The sequence below is a fragment of the Micromys minutus genome (genome assembly GCF_963924665.1).
Source record: "Micromys minutus genome assembly, chromosome: 4".
Taxonomy (NCBI): domain Eukaryota; kingdom Metazoa; phylum Chordata; class Mammalia; order Rodentia; family Muridae; genus Micromys; species Micromys minutus.
The window spans coordinates 58385161-58401330 of NC_137973.1; the positions used below are offsets into that span (position 1 = coordinate 58385161).

General features: G+C 35.8%; 1 protein-coding gene across 1 annotated transcript in view; it reads left to right on the forward strand.

Moving 5' to 3' along the window:
* Window positions 1–16170, forward strand: part of LOC308419471 (bifunctional heparan sulfate N-deacetylase/N-sulfotransferase 4) — a gene marked incomplete at both ends in the record, with an annotated part of 319742 nt that overhangs the window by 152594 nt on the left and 150978 nt on the right. The window contains one exon of the mRNA XM_080915202.1: window positions 9227–9381. Coding sequence (XP_080771328.1) covers window positions 9227–9381 — 155 coding nt within the window. The remainder of the gene's footprint in view (window positions 1–9226; window positions 9382–16170) is intronic.

The window sequence follows — 16170 nt, forward strand, 5'->3', positions numbered from 1 at the left end:
AAAACCCAATACAATGAGGGAAAACACAGCCTAGTAAAAACAAGAAAACTCCTAAACAAGAAAATTAAAAGAAGAAAAAGACACAGACACAACTCAACCCACAAAAGCAATAATGGCAGGAAACAGAAGTAACTATTCCTTGATATCTATTAATATAAATGGACTCAACTACCTAATAAAGAGACATACGCTATCAGAAGGGATACATAAACAAAATCCAGCCTTTTGCCGCATACAAGAAACTCATATCAGAGAAAAAGACAAACACTATCTCAGAGTAAAAGGGTGGAAAAAAAACTTCCAAGCAAACAGCCCCAAGAAGCAAGCTGGAATCACTCTTCTAATATCAAATAAAGTAAATTTCCAAACAAAAGTTACCAAAAAACATAAGGAGGGACACTTTTTACACAATACCGGGGAAATCTGTCAGGAAGAACTATCAATTCTTAACATACATGCTCCAAATAAAAAAGTACCCACATTCATAAAAGAAACCCTACTAAAGCTCAAAAAATACATTTCACTCCACACAATAATAGACTTTAATACCCCACTCTCACCAATGGACAGATCATGGAAACAGAAACTGAACAAGGACACTGCAAAACTAGCAAAGACTTTGAACCAACTAGAATTAATAGATATATACAGTACATATCATCCTAAAGTAAAAGAATACACCTTCGTCTCAGCACCAATGGCACCTTTTCGAAAACTGACCACATAATTGGACACAGAACAAGAATCAATCGATATAAGAAGATTGAAATACTCCCATGCATCCTCTCAGATCACCATGGTCTACGGCTGGTCTTTAAAAACAACAAAAACAACAAAAAGCCTACGTACATGGAAACTAAACAACCCTCTGTTAAACAATAGCAGGGTAAAAGAAGAAATAAAGAAAGAAATTAAGGACTTTCTAGAATTCAACAAAAATGAAAACACAACATACCCAAACCTGTGGGATGCAATGAAAGCAGTACTGAGAGGAAAACTCATAGCCCTAAGTGCTTCCAAAAAGTAACTGGAGGGAGCTTACATCAGCAACCTGACAGCACAGCTAAAAGCCCTAGAACAAAAGAAAGAAGATATACCCAAGAAGAGTAGACTGCAAGAAATAATCAAAATTAGGGCAGAAATAGACCAAATAGAGACAAAAAGAACCATTGAAAAAATCAACAAAAACAAAAGTTGGTTTTTTTGAGAAAATAAACAAGATTGATAAACCCCTAGCCAGACTAACTAGAGGGCAAAGGGAGAGTATACAAATTAACAAAATCAGAAAGGAAAGTGAAGACATAACAACTGAAACTGAGGAAATTCAAGAAATCATCAGATCCTACTACAAAAACTTATACTCCACAAAATTGGAAAATCTGGAGGAAATGGACGAATTCCTAGACAGATAAAGATCCCAAAGTTAAACCAGGACCAAGTAAACCATCTAAATAACCCTATAACACCTAAAGAAATAGAAGAAGAAATCAAAAGCCTCCCACGCAAAGAAAGCCCAGGTCCAGACAGGTTCTGTGCAGAAATTTATCAGATATTTATTGCTGATATTACACCAATACTCTGCAACCTATTCAAAAAGATAGAATCAGATGGAATGCTACCCAACTCATGTTTTGAGGCTATAATAACCCTAGTACCTAAACTACACAAAGACCCTACAAGGAAAGAGAACATCAGACCAATCTCACTTATGAACATTGACGCAAAAATACTCAACAAAATCCTTGCACACCGAATCCAAGAACACATCAAAAGGATCATTCATCATTACCAAGTAGGCTTCATTCCTGGGATGCAGGAATGGTTTAATATAAGGAAATCCATCAATGTAATCCACCATATAAACAAACTCAAAGAACAAAATCACATGGTCAACTCACTAGATGCTGAGAAAGCATTTGACAAAAATTCAACACCACTTCATGTTAACAGTCCTGGAAAGAACAGGAATCCAAGGTCCTGTTAAATATAATAAAAGCAATATACAGCAAACCAACAGCCAACATCAAACTTAAAGGTGGAAAACGTGAAGCTATCCCACTAAAATCAGGGACTCGACAAGGCTGCCCACTCTCCCCCTACCTATTTAACATAGTACTGGAAGTCCTGGCTGGAGCAATTAGACAGCAAAAGGAGATCAAGGGGATATAAATCTGAAAAAAAGAGATAAAACCATCACTCTTTGCCGATGACATGATAGTGTACTTAAGTGACCTCAAAAACTCCACCAGAGAACTCCTACAGCTGATAAACAAGTTCAGCAAAGTGGCTGGATACAAAATCAACTCAAACAAATCAGTAGCCTTCCTATACTCAAAGGACAAACATGTGGAGAAAGAAATTAGGGGAAAGGTACCCTTCAAAATTGTCACAAAAACTATGAAATACCTTCGTGTGACTCTAACTAAGCAAATGAAGGACCTGTACTTCAAGAACTTCAAAACTCTAAAGAAGGAAATTGAGGAAGAACTCAGAAAATGGAAAGATCTACCATGCTCATGGATTGGAAAGATCAACATTTTAAAAATAGCCATCCTACCAAAAGCAAACTACAGATTCAACGCAATCCCCATCAAAATTCCAACACAGTTCTTCATGGATTTGGAAAGATCAATGTGCAGTTTCATATGGAACAACAAAAGACCTAGAATAGCGAAATTTATCCTCAACAAGAAGAAAACATCTGTGGGAATCACTATCACTGACCTCAAGCTATATTACAAGGCAATTGTGCTGAAAACTGCATGGTACTGGTACAGAAATAGGCATGTGGATCAATGGAATAGAATAGAAGATCCAGAAATGAGCCCTCACATTTATGGTCACCTGATTTTTGACAAAGGAGCCATAAACATTCAATGGAAAACGGACAGCCTATTCAAGAAATGGTGCTGGTCCAACTGGCACTCAACATGCAAAAGAATGAAAATAGACCCTTTCTTATATCCTTGTACTAAGCTCAAGTGTAAGTGGATCAAAGATCTCCACATTAAACCAGATACACTGAACCCATTAGATGAGAAAATAGGGAAAACTTTAGAACGTATAGGCACAGGAGAAAATTTCTGAACAAAACACCAATGGCTCAAGCTCTAAGGTCAAAGATTAACAAATGGGACTTAATGAGATTGCAAAGTTTCTGTAAGGCTATGGACATTGTCAAGAAAACAAAACAGCAACCAACAGAATGGGAAAAGAATTTTACCATGTCCACATCAGATAGAGGCCTAATATCTAAGGTATACAAAGAACTTAAAAAGCTAGACACCAGAGAATCAAATAACCCTATTAAAAAATGGGGTACAGAGCTAAACAAAACTTTCTCAGTTGAGGAATATCGAATGGCTGAGAAATATCTGAGGAAGTGCTCGACATCTTTAGCCATTAGGGAAATGCAAATAAAAACAACCCTGAGATTCCACCACACACCAGTCAGATTGGCAAAGATCCAAAACTCAGATGATAACAGATGCTGGCGAGGTTGCGGAGAAAGAGGAACCCTTCTCCACTGTTGGTGGGGTTGCAAACTAATACAACCACTCTGGAAATCAGTCTGGCGATATCTCAGAAAATTGGACATAATACTACCTGAAGACCCAGCTATTCCACTTCTGGGCATATACCCCAGAGACACCTTAGTACACAACAAAGATATATGTACCACAATGTTCATAGAAGCTCTATTTATAATAGCCAGAAGCTGGAAGGAACCCAGATGTCCTTCAGAAGATGAATGGATACAAAAATTGTGGTACATTTACACAATTGAATACTACTCAGCCACCAGAAACAATGACTTGACCAAATTCTTAAGAAAATGGCTGCATCTAGAGAATATCATTCTGAGTGAGATATTTCAGTCACAAAAAACAGACATAATATGCAGTCACTGATAATGGGATGCTAACCCCAGAGGCTCGCACTGCCCCAGAAACAACTCACAGACTGTATGAAGTCCAAAAAATAAAGAAAACAAAACAAAACAAAAAAATCTCTATACAACAAGAAAACTTTGAATATTTCCATGTTACATTTTGTTTTACATGTACTTTATGCTCATTGTAACTATTAAGTTTTCAATGCATACTATCAAACCTTTAACAAAATCAAGTACTGACTAAAAAATATACTCATACAGTTCTGTGTAAAAATTATTTTAAAATCAGAAAAAAGTACTGACAAAATGTATTGTATAATTTTATGCAAACAATGCTTAAAATCTGTACATTTATCTTTGTTTTGTAAAATAAAGTTGTTAAAAAAATAAAATAAAAAGCAAAAAAAAAAAAAAAAAAAAAAAAGATACCAGACACCAAAGCTAAATCAGAATCAGGTAAACCATCTAAACAGTCCCACAACACCTAAAGAAATAGGAGTATTCATCAAAAGCCGCTGAAACAAAGAAGCCCCAGAGCTGATGGATTCTTTGGAGAATTCTATCAGACCTTCATAAAAGACATGATACCAATACTCTCCAAAATATTCCACACAATAGAATCAGGTGGAACATTACCTAACTCGTTCTTCAAAGCTAAGATTACTCTCATTCCTAAAACACACAAAGATCCTACAAGAAAGAGAACTTCAGACCAATTTCCCTCATGAACATTGACGCAAAATACTCAATAAAATTCTTACAATTAAAATCCAAGAACACATCAAAATGATTATTCACCATGATTAAGTAGGCTTCATACTTGGGATGTAAGGATGGTTCAATATATGGAAATTCAAAAAAAAAAATGATCATCTCACATGACGCTGAGAAAGCATTTTCAAAATTCAAAATTCAAATCCATTCAAGTTATAAGACTTGGGAAGAGCAGGAATCCAAGGCCCATACATAAACATAGTAAAAGCAATATACAGTAAACAAATAGACAACATCAAACTAAATAGTGAGACACTTAAAGCAATCCCACTAAAATCAGGGACTTGACAAAGCTGTCTACTCTCCCTCTAACTATTGAATATAGTACTGGAAGTCTTGGCCAGAGCAATTACACAACAAAAAGCAGTCAAAGGAATTCAAATCAGAAAGGAGGAAGTAAAAATATCACTATTAGAATATGACATGATTGTATACTTTATTGAATCTAAAAATTCAACCAGAGAAATTTTACAGCTTATAAACAGCTTCAGCAAAGTGGCTGGATACAAAATAAACTAAAACAAATCAGCAGCCTACCTCTACTCAAAGAATAAACATGCTGAGAAAAAAAAATAGGAAAAAGATAACCTTCACAATAGTCACAAATAATATGAAATACCTTGGTGTGAACTTAACTAAGCAAGTGAAAATTTTTGATGATAAGTAATTCAAATCTCTGAAGAAAAAAATTGAAAAAGATCTCAGAAAATGGAAAGATATCCTATGCTCAAGGATTGGAAAGATCAACATTGTAAAATGGCCATTTTACCAAAAGGAATCTACAGATTCAATGCAATTCCCATCAAAATTCCAATTCAATTTTCCATAGAGTTGAAAAAAGCAATTTGCAAATTTATCTGAAAAAACAAAAAACCTAGAATATCAAAATCTATTCTCAACAACAAGAAAATTTCTGTGGGAATCATCATCCCTGACCTCAAGCTATATTACAAAGCAATTGTGTTAAAAATCATATGGTATTTGACAAGAGATGGGAAGGTAGATCAATGGAACTGATATGAAGACCCAGAAATGAACCCTCACATATATGTTCACTTGATTTTTGACAAAATTCAATTCAATGGGAAAATGACAGCTTCTTGAACATATTGTCTTTGTTCAGAAGGTAGTCAGCATGCAGAAGAACACAAATCAATCCTTTTATATCTCCTTGTACAAAGGACAAGTGGAAGTGGATCAAAGATCTCCACATAAAACCAGGTACACTGGAACTATTAGAAGAGAAAGTGGAAAAAAACTTAGAATACATAGGAATAGGGTAAAATTTCCTGAACAGAATACCAATGACCTATGCTCTAAGATCAAAAATGGATAAATGGGACCTCATGAAACTGCAAAGTTTTGTAAAGCTAATGACATTGTCCAGAAAGCAAAACGGTAGCCAACAGACTGGGCAATGATCTTTAACAATCTCACATCTGATAGAGGTCTAATATCCAATAAATACAAAGAACTTAAGAAGTTGGACACTGTCAAGAAAACGGCAGTCAACAGATTGGGAAAAGATCTTTACCAACCACACATCAGATAGCGGCCTAATATCTAAGGTATACAAAGAACTCAAGAAGGTAGACACCAGAGAATCAAACAACGCGATTAAAAAATGGGATACAGAGCTAAACAAAAAGTTCTTAATTGAGGAATATCGACATCTAAGGAAGTGCTCAACATCATTAGCCATCAGGGAAATGCAAATCAAAACAACTCTGAGATTCCACCTCACACCAGTCAGAATGGCTAAGATCAAAAATTCAGATGACAGCAGATGCTGGCGAGAATGTGGAGAAAGAGGAACACTTCTCCACTGTTGGTAGGGTTATAAACTGGTACAACCACTCTGGAAATCAGTCTGGTGATTCCTAAGAAAATTGGACCTGAAGACCCAGTTATTTCACTTCTGGGCATATACCCCAGAGAAGCTTCAACATACAACAAAGACACATGCCCCACTATGTCCATAGCAATCCTATTTATAATAGCCAGAAGCTGGAAAGAATCCAGATCTCCTTCAGTAGATGAATGGGTAAAAAAATTCTGGAATATTTACACAATTTAGTACTACTCAGCTATCAAAAACAATGACATTATGAAATTCTTAAGAAAATGGATGCATCTAGAGAATATCATCCTGAGTGAGATAACCCAGTCGCAAAAGAACAGACATAATATGAAGTCACTGATAATTGGATACTAACCCCAGTAAGCTCAGAACACCCCAGAATCAACTCACAGACTATATAAAGTTCAAGAAAAAAAAAAGAAAATGAAAAACTGTTAGGCTTAATCTTTACACACCAAGAAAACTTTGACTAATTCCAGGTTACATCTTGTTTTACATGTACTTTGTTCTCATTTTAACTAGTAAGATCTTAATTCACACTATCAAACCTTAAAAAAAAAAAAAAAAAGTACTGACAAAAATGTATTCATATACTTTTATACAAAAAATGCTTTAAATCTGTACTTCATCTTTGTTTTTTAAAATAAAGTTGTTCAAAAAAAAGTTAGACCCCAGAGAATCAAACAATCCTATTAAAAATGGGGTACAGAGCTTAACATAGAATTTGTATCTGAGGAATACCGAATGGCCTAGAAGCACCTAAAGAAATGCTCAACATTCCTAGTAATTGGGAAAATGTAAATCAAAAGAACCCTGAGATTCTACCTCACACCAGTCAAAGTGGCTAAGATCAAAAACTCAGATGACAGCAGATGCTGGGGAAAAAGAGGAACACTTCTCCACTGTTGGTGGGGTACAACCACTCTGAAAATCAGTCTGGTGGTTCCTCAAAAAATTGGACTTAGCACTACCTGCAGACCCAGTTATTCTACTTCTGGGCATATACCCCAAAGATGCTCCAACATATAATAAGGACACATGCTCCACCATGTTCATAGCAGCTTTATTTATGATAGGCAGAAGCTAGAAAGAAAGCAGATGTCCTTCAACAGAGGAATGGATACAGAAATTGTGGTACATTTATAAAATGGTGTACTACTCAGCTATTAGAAACAACGACTTTACGAAATTCCTTGGCAAATGGATGGAACTAGAGAATATCATCCTGAATATGGTAACCCAGTCACAGCAAAGCAGACAGGATATACAATCACTGATAATTGGATACTAGACCCAGAAAGCTCTAAATACCCAAGAAACAACTCTCATGACATATGAATTTCCTAAAGAAGAAAGGCCAAAATGTGGAAACCTCAGTCCTTCTTAGAAAAAAATATAAGTGTATAGCATTTTCTCAGAGTGTGGTACACCTAGACCTTAAATCTTTAATAATTCAAGAGCTAAGAATGCAGCCTTGTGTCAATCCTTGGTATTTAAAAAAAATAATTATTTTTAGTCTTTACACACCATGAAAACTTTCACTATTTCTATGTAACAGTTTGTTTCAGTAATTTGTGCTCATTTTAACTAGTACATTTTCAATGCATATTATCAAACCTTTAATAAAACTCAAGTACTCACAAAAATATATTCATATAATTTTATTTAAAATGCTTCTAAAATCTGTACATTTATCTCTGTTTTAAAAGTAAAGTTGTTTAATTAATAAAAAATAAAAAAGGAACAGAAAGCAGAGCACCCCTCTATTAAACATACTAAACAAAGACATTCCAAAAGCTACAACATTTTTAGGTTACTTACTAGTTTAGTAGTTTGAAATTATATAATTATTACATAAATAAATTCAAGACATTTTAAAATTTGTTTAAATTTTATAAGCTTATACAAAATACATAGCTTCATACGGTAAGAAGTTGTTTAGAAGAGCTACAATCTGATGCATTCTCTTAGGAATAGTTTCTTTTTTCTGTTTTGTTTTGAATTATTGCATCACAGTGCTCTTCTTGTGCATTGAGCTGAAAACTGTTTTCATAATGAAAAAGGCATACTATGTTCCATCATCAAAGGTTTCTTTTAGAAATAATTATAAGATTCCTTGTTAAAGTTTTATAAAATTGTTATGAGTTATATAAGTTGTATTAAAAAGAAATTTGAATAAGGATCAGAAAAATATACAGCATTAGTTTGAAATATAAAGAAGCACAAGTACTTACAAAATAAATATTATGATTTTAAAATGAACACTAGAAGATTTTAAAGATACATCCAAACAAAATTCCCATTGCTTGTGTCTGAAGGATTACTATGTAAAACGTCCTATTTACATTTATGTTTATTTTGCCCGTGTAGATTACTTGTATTTTTCACAATCCTGCAGTAATTTGTGACATTTTTATAAAAAGAAGAAATTTCATCACATTTTCAACTTAATTGTAGGTACATATAGAAAGAGTTTGAGAAAAAGGCATCAGCTCCTCAAATCAAATTCTCTATATTCATTAAAAATTCATTTGAATAAATATACATCTTCTGTGGTCAGCAGGACACGCCACACCTTATTCGTGCCCATAGTCTCTGATGTAACTTATACTAAACTCATTATTTTTCTGTTTAGAAAGTAAAATGAATAATTGAATAAATCTTGCAAACAGCTATTATCACTTTCTATTTTCCAGGGACTGAAGAAGAAGATGAAGGAGATGACCTTCTGCTGAGGTCTGTGAATGAGTTCTGGTGGTTTCCTCACATGTGGAGTCACATGCAGCCCCACCTCTTCCACAATGAGTCATCGTTAGTGGAACAGATGATACTTAACAAAGAATTTGCCCTGGTGAGTACACAAGAGCTTTGAGTTTCTCCACCATGGCTGGGATCTAATAACATGTTCTGAAATAGGAAAACTTGGTTGAATCCCATGAAAAGACAATGAGAAAGACATCAAAGGACATTACAAATATTTCAGATTCAGGTTGCTTTGTGATATTCTCTGGCAGGTATCTGGGCCTGTAATGAATGTAGTTATTATACATAATTATAAATACTTATTATAGGTACATACATATATAAAATATATGGGCTCTATACATAGTAATAAAAAGTGGTGTATTTTCAAGGCCCCTTCTAAAATTTGATATCTTATTAAAGAATCCTTCCAGCATCTAAAAAAAAGAAGGAAAAGAAGAAAGAAAGAAAGAAAGAAAGAAAGAAAGAAAGAGAAAGAAAAAAGAAAGAAAGGAAAAAGGAAAGAGGAAAGATGAAAGGAAGAGAGAAAATATACTTTTCTACTATATGGTGATAAAATATCATTATTTCTCAAAACATACTTCTTGTAAGTATGGCTAAATTAAAGTTTTCCACCAATTTCTTTTAAACCTTAGTGTGTCTTTTTCACCAAAAAAAAAAAAAAAAAAAAAATCCAACATTCAAAACAGACTGGAGGTTTTAGTACCAATTACTGAATTAATAGATTAGCAAAAGCATTTGCAAAATTTCCCACTAGATTTCTTTGTGAAGGGAGGACTTATCCCCGTAGCCTAGGGGAAGATTGCTGCGTTTTCATGTGATCTAAACTAAGTGTGTGTGTGTACGTATATATGCATATGTGTGTATATATATGTGTGTGTATATGTTTATATATGTGTGTGTGCATTTATTTATTTTTCTTTCATATATTACATTTTGACTGCAGGCTCATCTCCCTTCTCTCCACCAGTTGCCCCCCACAACTTTTCTCTCCCCCAGTCTACTCTTTCTCCATTTCCAGACAGAAAAAAAGAAAGCCTCCTAGGAATCTCAACCAAACATGGCTTAACAAGACACAATAAGACTAGGTCTTATCAGGACTAAATGGGGCCACTAATAGCAGAAAAGGGATCTCAGAAGCAGGGAAAAGACTCAGAGACAGCCCTTGCTCGGCACCATTAGAAAGTTTGCACAAAAACAAAAAGCTATACCAAGCTAGCATATATGCAGAGGACCTAGGTCAGATCCATATAGCCTCCACCAAAAAGGACAGATGAAAAAAATGTTATACATTTCTACACATATGTCTTAATAACTGAAGAAACCATTGAATTAACTATAATACTTCGCAATATAAAGAAAACTGTGGTTTGAATTCCCAGGTCCCTATGTAAGATGTTAATGGAATAACACCCAGTCCTGCACTGTGAACTGCTTTTCCTGCCATTGTGCAATGGAGTTATAAATTGTCACCACTGCCTCTAGCCCAAGATGTCTTTATATTGCCTTTAGGGAAAAGTTTGCCTTGTTTTTGGTATCAATTGAGCTGTTTATTCTTACAAAAAATTCAATAAGACACATAAATCTCTTCCTCAGAAAAATAGTCAGGTAGACATTCTAATGTTCATATTGAGACATGTTATCACAAAGGAGATGGGAATCCACTCAGACATCTGGATCTCAGTTCTGAGCTCATCCTGATCACCTACAAGTTCCCTCTGAACTATATTTCTGCCATTGTAGAAACCTTCAGCTTTGAAAGGTCATTTTTTGGAAGCATAGCCCTCAAATGCACACAGTGGAGTTCCATGAAATCACACCTAGTTGTTTGTTATTATTTTAAAAGAAGACCTTTTTTTTTCTAAGATACCAAAACACTTTAAGTGAACTCTGTTCTTCAGTGAATGGATGTTTGGTATATTACAATCACTTTACCCTTCTTTGTCTTGGCCTCTCTCTGTCTCTCTCTGTCTCTCTGTCTCTCTGTCTCTCTGTCTCTCTCTCTCTCTCTCTCTCTCTCTCTCTCTCTCTCTCTCACACACACACACACACACACGGAGAGTAGAAATACCACATGGGACTACTATGCAGATACACATGTGAGTTTACAATAGAGTCAAATAACCCATAACTCTCTATATGCATTGTTGGTCCAACGATCTCATTTCTAAATACAGACAAGTATGTAGCTGTATGTTTCCTTTTGTAGATATATGAATATATTTTCAATGCAGATCTATAAAAGATTTAATATGTGGACACTATCTAAAAAATTCCATATTGCTAAATATCATTATAACCATTATAAATTTGCCCTACTTGACAACGAGCATGCAAGAAAACACTCCTGGTGTGCTTTGAAAATCTAACATGCTTACCACTTGTCTTAAATCTACCCATCTCTACTGCCACTCAGAAGCCTGGCTCAGCACATTTGTAGGGTATATTTTGGAATGGAAGATTTCACCTGTTTGAGTCATTTCCTTTTTTTACTTTTTAGCCATGTTGAGAGCTCTGGACAAGTCTCTAATGTAACTGCTTTGTAATGAATCATTGGAAGCTTTTAGAGGCCACTCAAAGCAGTTACACTTGGATAGTCAGTGATGCTAGAAGCCGTACTAAAACCTATAAGTATATTTTGTTAAAAACGATTTTATTATGTTAAAGTCAAAATACTAGAAGTTGAATGTAATGTATTACAACTTAAATCAAGCCTGTTAAACACACACACAATGCAGTGACATTGTCCTGCCCTCTCCAGAGTCTAGTGCCACAAACTCCAGAATGCAAAGCATTGTCATTGAGAGCCCTGCCCTCCCTGTCAATGGGACATGACCATATGACCCTTGTCCAGAGTCAAGAAACATTTCTTTTTTATAAAATTATCTTCCTATGCCCAGTAACATTTTGAAACCATCAACAGTACGAAGACACCACCAGGCAACAGGAAGCAGCAGAGATATTGGCAGGCTAAAAATTAGTCCCAACTGCTTGTAACCAGTTTTAATAAAGTTGGCAACTTATTTAATGTCTTCATGCTTCACTTTCTTCCGCTGAATGCTAATGGCTCCGTTTTTCATTCAGTACACCACAAACTTTCTTTAGATAATTAATTTACATCAACTCATCTGCCAAAGGAAAGCGCTGGACCAGATAATGCCACTGATCAATTCCAGTTCTAAAATTTGTGATAACTGACAACATCAGTACCCAAATTTGAATGGAACATCTTGAAATACTCAGCTGGCTGCAACTGGAGCAATTATGGAAAAGCATTTTCCAACTAAATGAACATTCATATGCATAAAAACCAAATGTGCTAAATTCTTTCCTTAAAAAATGTATCCTGACATGTCTATCTACTACTTCATGAAACTAGGGGTGATAGAGAACTGTCAATTTCAAAAGCACCCTTGTTTTCATTACATCCCAAGCTGTCGTCAAATAGACTAGTAAACCTCGATACAATATTTGTAGAAAAAAATTTATAAGCCAAGTCAGAACAGTAATATTTATAGGACTCTGGAATCCCTCTGGATAGAGTTCATTTTCTCTTAGAATACGGTTTTAAAAATCATGAAGGGAAGGCATCAATGCGTATTCATGTATCCTCTCATTATTGTGCAAGAAGTGCTGCTATCATAAAGCTGTGTCACTGTGTAAGCTAACGTATCTGCATGTATGTATTGGGTGTGAAGGAAGAATGTGCACTTTAACTGTGAGGACAAATTAACTCTGTGTGACTGTGCAAGCTTAATACATGAACATATATGCCATGTGCATATGTAGATTTGTATGTTTGCACAGAAGGCATTAATATACTCATCTGTGTACTCAATCAAGATACAGTAAAAACACTGTACTTTACTTAATGTGACAGAAAAATGGGGGGAAATGTTCCTAAAATTTTTTCTATAATAAATCATAGACCTGTGCTGCCACTCTACTGTTAGAGCACGCCAATGAATACAGTACAGTTTCAAAGATAACAACCGTGGCTGACGAAAGCCAGAGACATTGGGTAACATAAGATGAGCCAATGAAACAGTGACCAAAAACCATCTCTGATTTAACCCACATCTCTATTTCAATCACACAGAGAAAAAAAGTGCCTGGAGCATAACCTGAATTATTTATTTTTATTTCACAATAGACATGTGGAAAAAATGTGTTTTGTTGTTTTAAGTTTAGCATGCACACTCATTAAAGCTTCTAAGCCAGTGGGGCTTTTCAGTCCACTGATTATTTCAAATGAGAAAATATCCTGAAGGAAAAAGAACCAGTGCTTCGTCTTCACTTCTAACATTTTTATAATGACGCTATTCCCTCACATTTAGCTGAATAGTAAAGTCTCTTATTCAAACTAACGGAAAACTCTTTAAGTTAATGGTTTTAAGTTTTGCTATTTAAAAGTTTCACATATTTATGAGATGTGCATATACCTTTTTCATAATTAGACCCAGTATTCATCACATGAAAATGCTGACATTTAAGTTATTCTCATTAAAACACAAGCTGGCAGCTGACAAGATGGGTCAGTGGGTAGAGTGGATTTAGGCCAAGCATAAAGACTTAACTATGGCACCATGTATATGGCAGAACATGGCTGGGCCTCTGTCTCCATGTACTGAGAGGTAGAGAGTAGCATCCTTGGGGCTCAGGGACAACCCAGGCTAGACAAGCAATAATGTATAGGTTCAGTTACAGACTGTGTCTCAAGAACTAATGTGGAGAGCTGAAGGAGAAAGCACTCATCTTTGAGTATCATCTCTAGCATCCAGATGAGCCCAAACAAGCACAAATTCACCTGCCTATGTGTACACACACACACACACACACACACACACACACACACACACAGACACACACACACACACACACACTTCAAACCCACAAATAACTAGCAACAGTGGAAAATTCTAAAACAGGCTTCATGCTGTATCAGCTGGGTAGCATTCATATTGAAAGGGAATGAGAGTAGGCCTGTTCACAGAAAAAATAGTGCTTTCTATTCATCTATATGAGCTACAGCTTTACTGTACTATAAAACATGCAGCCTCCTGCAATGCAACAAACGCGTGCCAGAGGTATGCATGAGATAACCTAGAGAGTGGGTGAAGATGCTTGCCATGAAGCCTTAGATGCTGAGCCTCATTCCAGAGCCCACAGATGTTAAAGGAGGGAGTAGATACCCTCAGGTTGACCTCTGATCTCTATACATGTTCTGTAACACATGCATGAACAGCTCGATACACACAAGGACTAAATAGCTGTAATTTGTAAAATGTTGATTGTGATTAATAGACAGTCTGAGGTGATAAATAAAAGAAATACAAGAAAAGTATTTAATTGTGATAAGGCTTATTAGTTTGTTTATCATTTTTCACAATAGACTGAGGTGTGTATCTTGGAGAGTCAACAATAAATAAGGCGTTGTTTTCAAACACAGAAGGATGAATATACAAGTACACAGAAGCCTTAGATCAGGCAGTGACAGCTATTAAATAACCCAAAGCACCGAGGCATAGAGGAGGAGACTAGTCAATATGTGACCATGGGAACTGTGAGGACAAATGCTGCAAGGAACTCACACCACACCTTTCTGTAAAAGTCAAGTTCAAAGAACTGGATAGTGGGACGGTGGTTTCCAGTGGCTGGGGGAGGGGTAAAATAGGAGCCTGTTAGAAAAGGAGCATGGCAGGTAGGTTGAGCAAGAGAAACGCATCTTAGCTTGCCAAGCAAAACTGTGCTCTATAAACAACGAATTTTGATATGTTGTACACTTCAAATGTCAGTGGGGTAGATTTTACATTGTTTATTTAGCACAATAGATAACTGAAGATTTTAATAATAAGTTGAGTTTCTGTGAAACACATACCCATTTAGAAAAATTCTTGTGTGTACTCCTTCAGTATTGAGCACACTAGACATCTATAGTGAATTGCCCACAATGTGAAATTTTTGAATATATATTAGCTTTGCAGCAGTCTGAGTATTTCTAGGGGTTATGTCTTAACAGGATACTGCAGGTCTAATCTCTTATGAGGGTCAAGGGTTCAGCTCTGGTGGCAAGTGATCTTGAGGTCACTAGGAAGGTACACTACTGCTAAGCTTACCTTTGTTGAAAAGGTTCAGTTACTCCCAAGCAGAGAGGCTAAGTGCATGATTTTCCCACCAGGCTTTATCTAGATCTGCCTGATTTCCTGATCATATAAGCTGCTCCAGCAGGAAAACCACAGTGACAGAATAGCGCTCTGAGACAGACCACAAGAGATTTTCAATCTCCATGCCGGAGTCATACCTGCCGTGTTCATCATGTTCAGAAGGAGCCTGGCACTGGCAACATTCCACACACAGCAGAAAAGAAACTAGGAAAGGAACAGCAGGGGGCAGTTCATTTGAAGCCAGTAGGCTGGATGCCTGACACATGTAATCCCAAGTTAAGCAGAGAATCCTGTTCAAAGTTGCTGTCATTTCATTGATTCAAAGATGTTTGAGCATGAAATAAATATAACATTTTTGAAGCTGAGAGACAATTATAATCCCCGAAGACAAAACTATTAGATTTATCTTGTGCTGTGCTTTCTCTTATCTAATTAGTTGCATCTATAAGAGACTCTTCCAGGAATTTGTGGACCTTGCCACCCAAAGCACTACCTACTGCACCAAACCTTCCACAGTATCATTTCTAGAAAATACACTAATAGTGGTATTAGCATATGGTCCAGATTACACGTATAAAGTGTGATCTCCAGTAAGTTTAAGTACATTTGTTCAAACCTCACCTTAATTTTATCAGCTACTAAAGAAATTTCATCCCTTCTAGCATATATTCTTCTCTCCTATCTCGCCAATCTAAAAAAATTAAGGAAATACT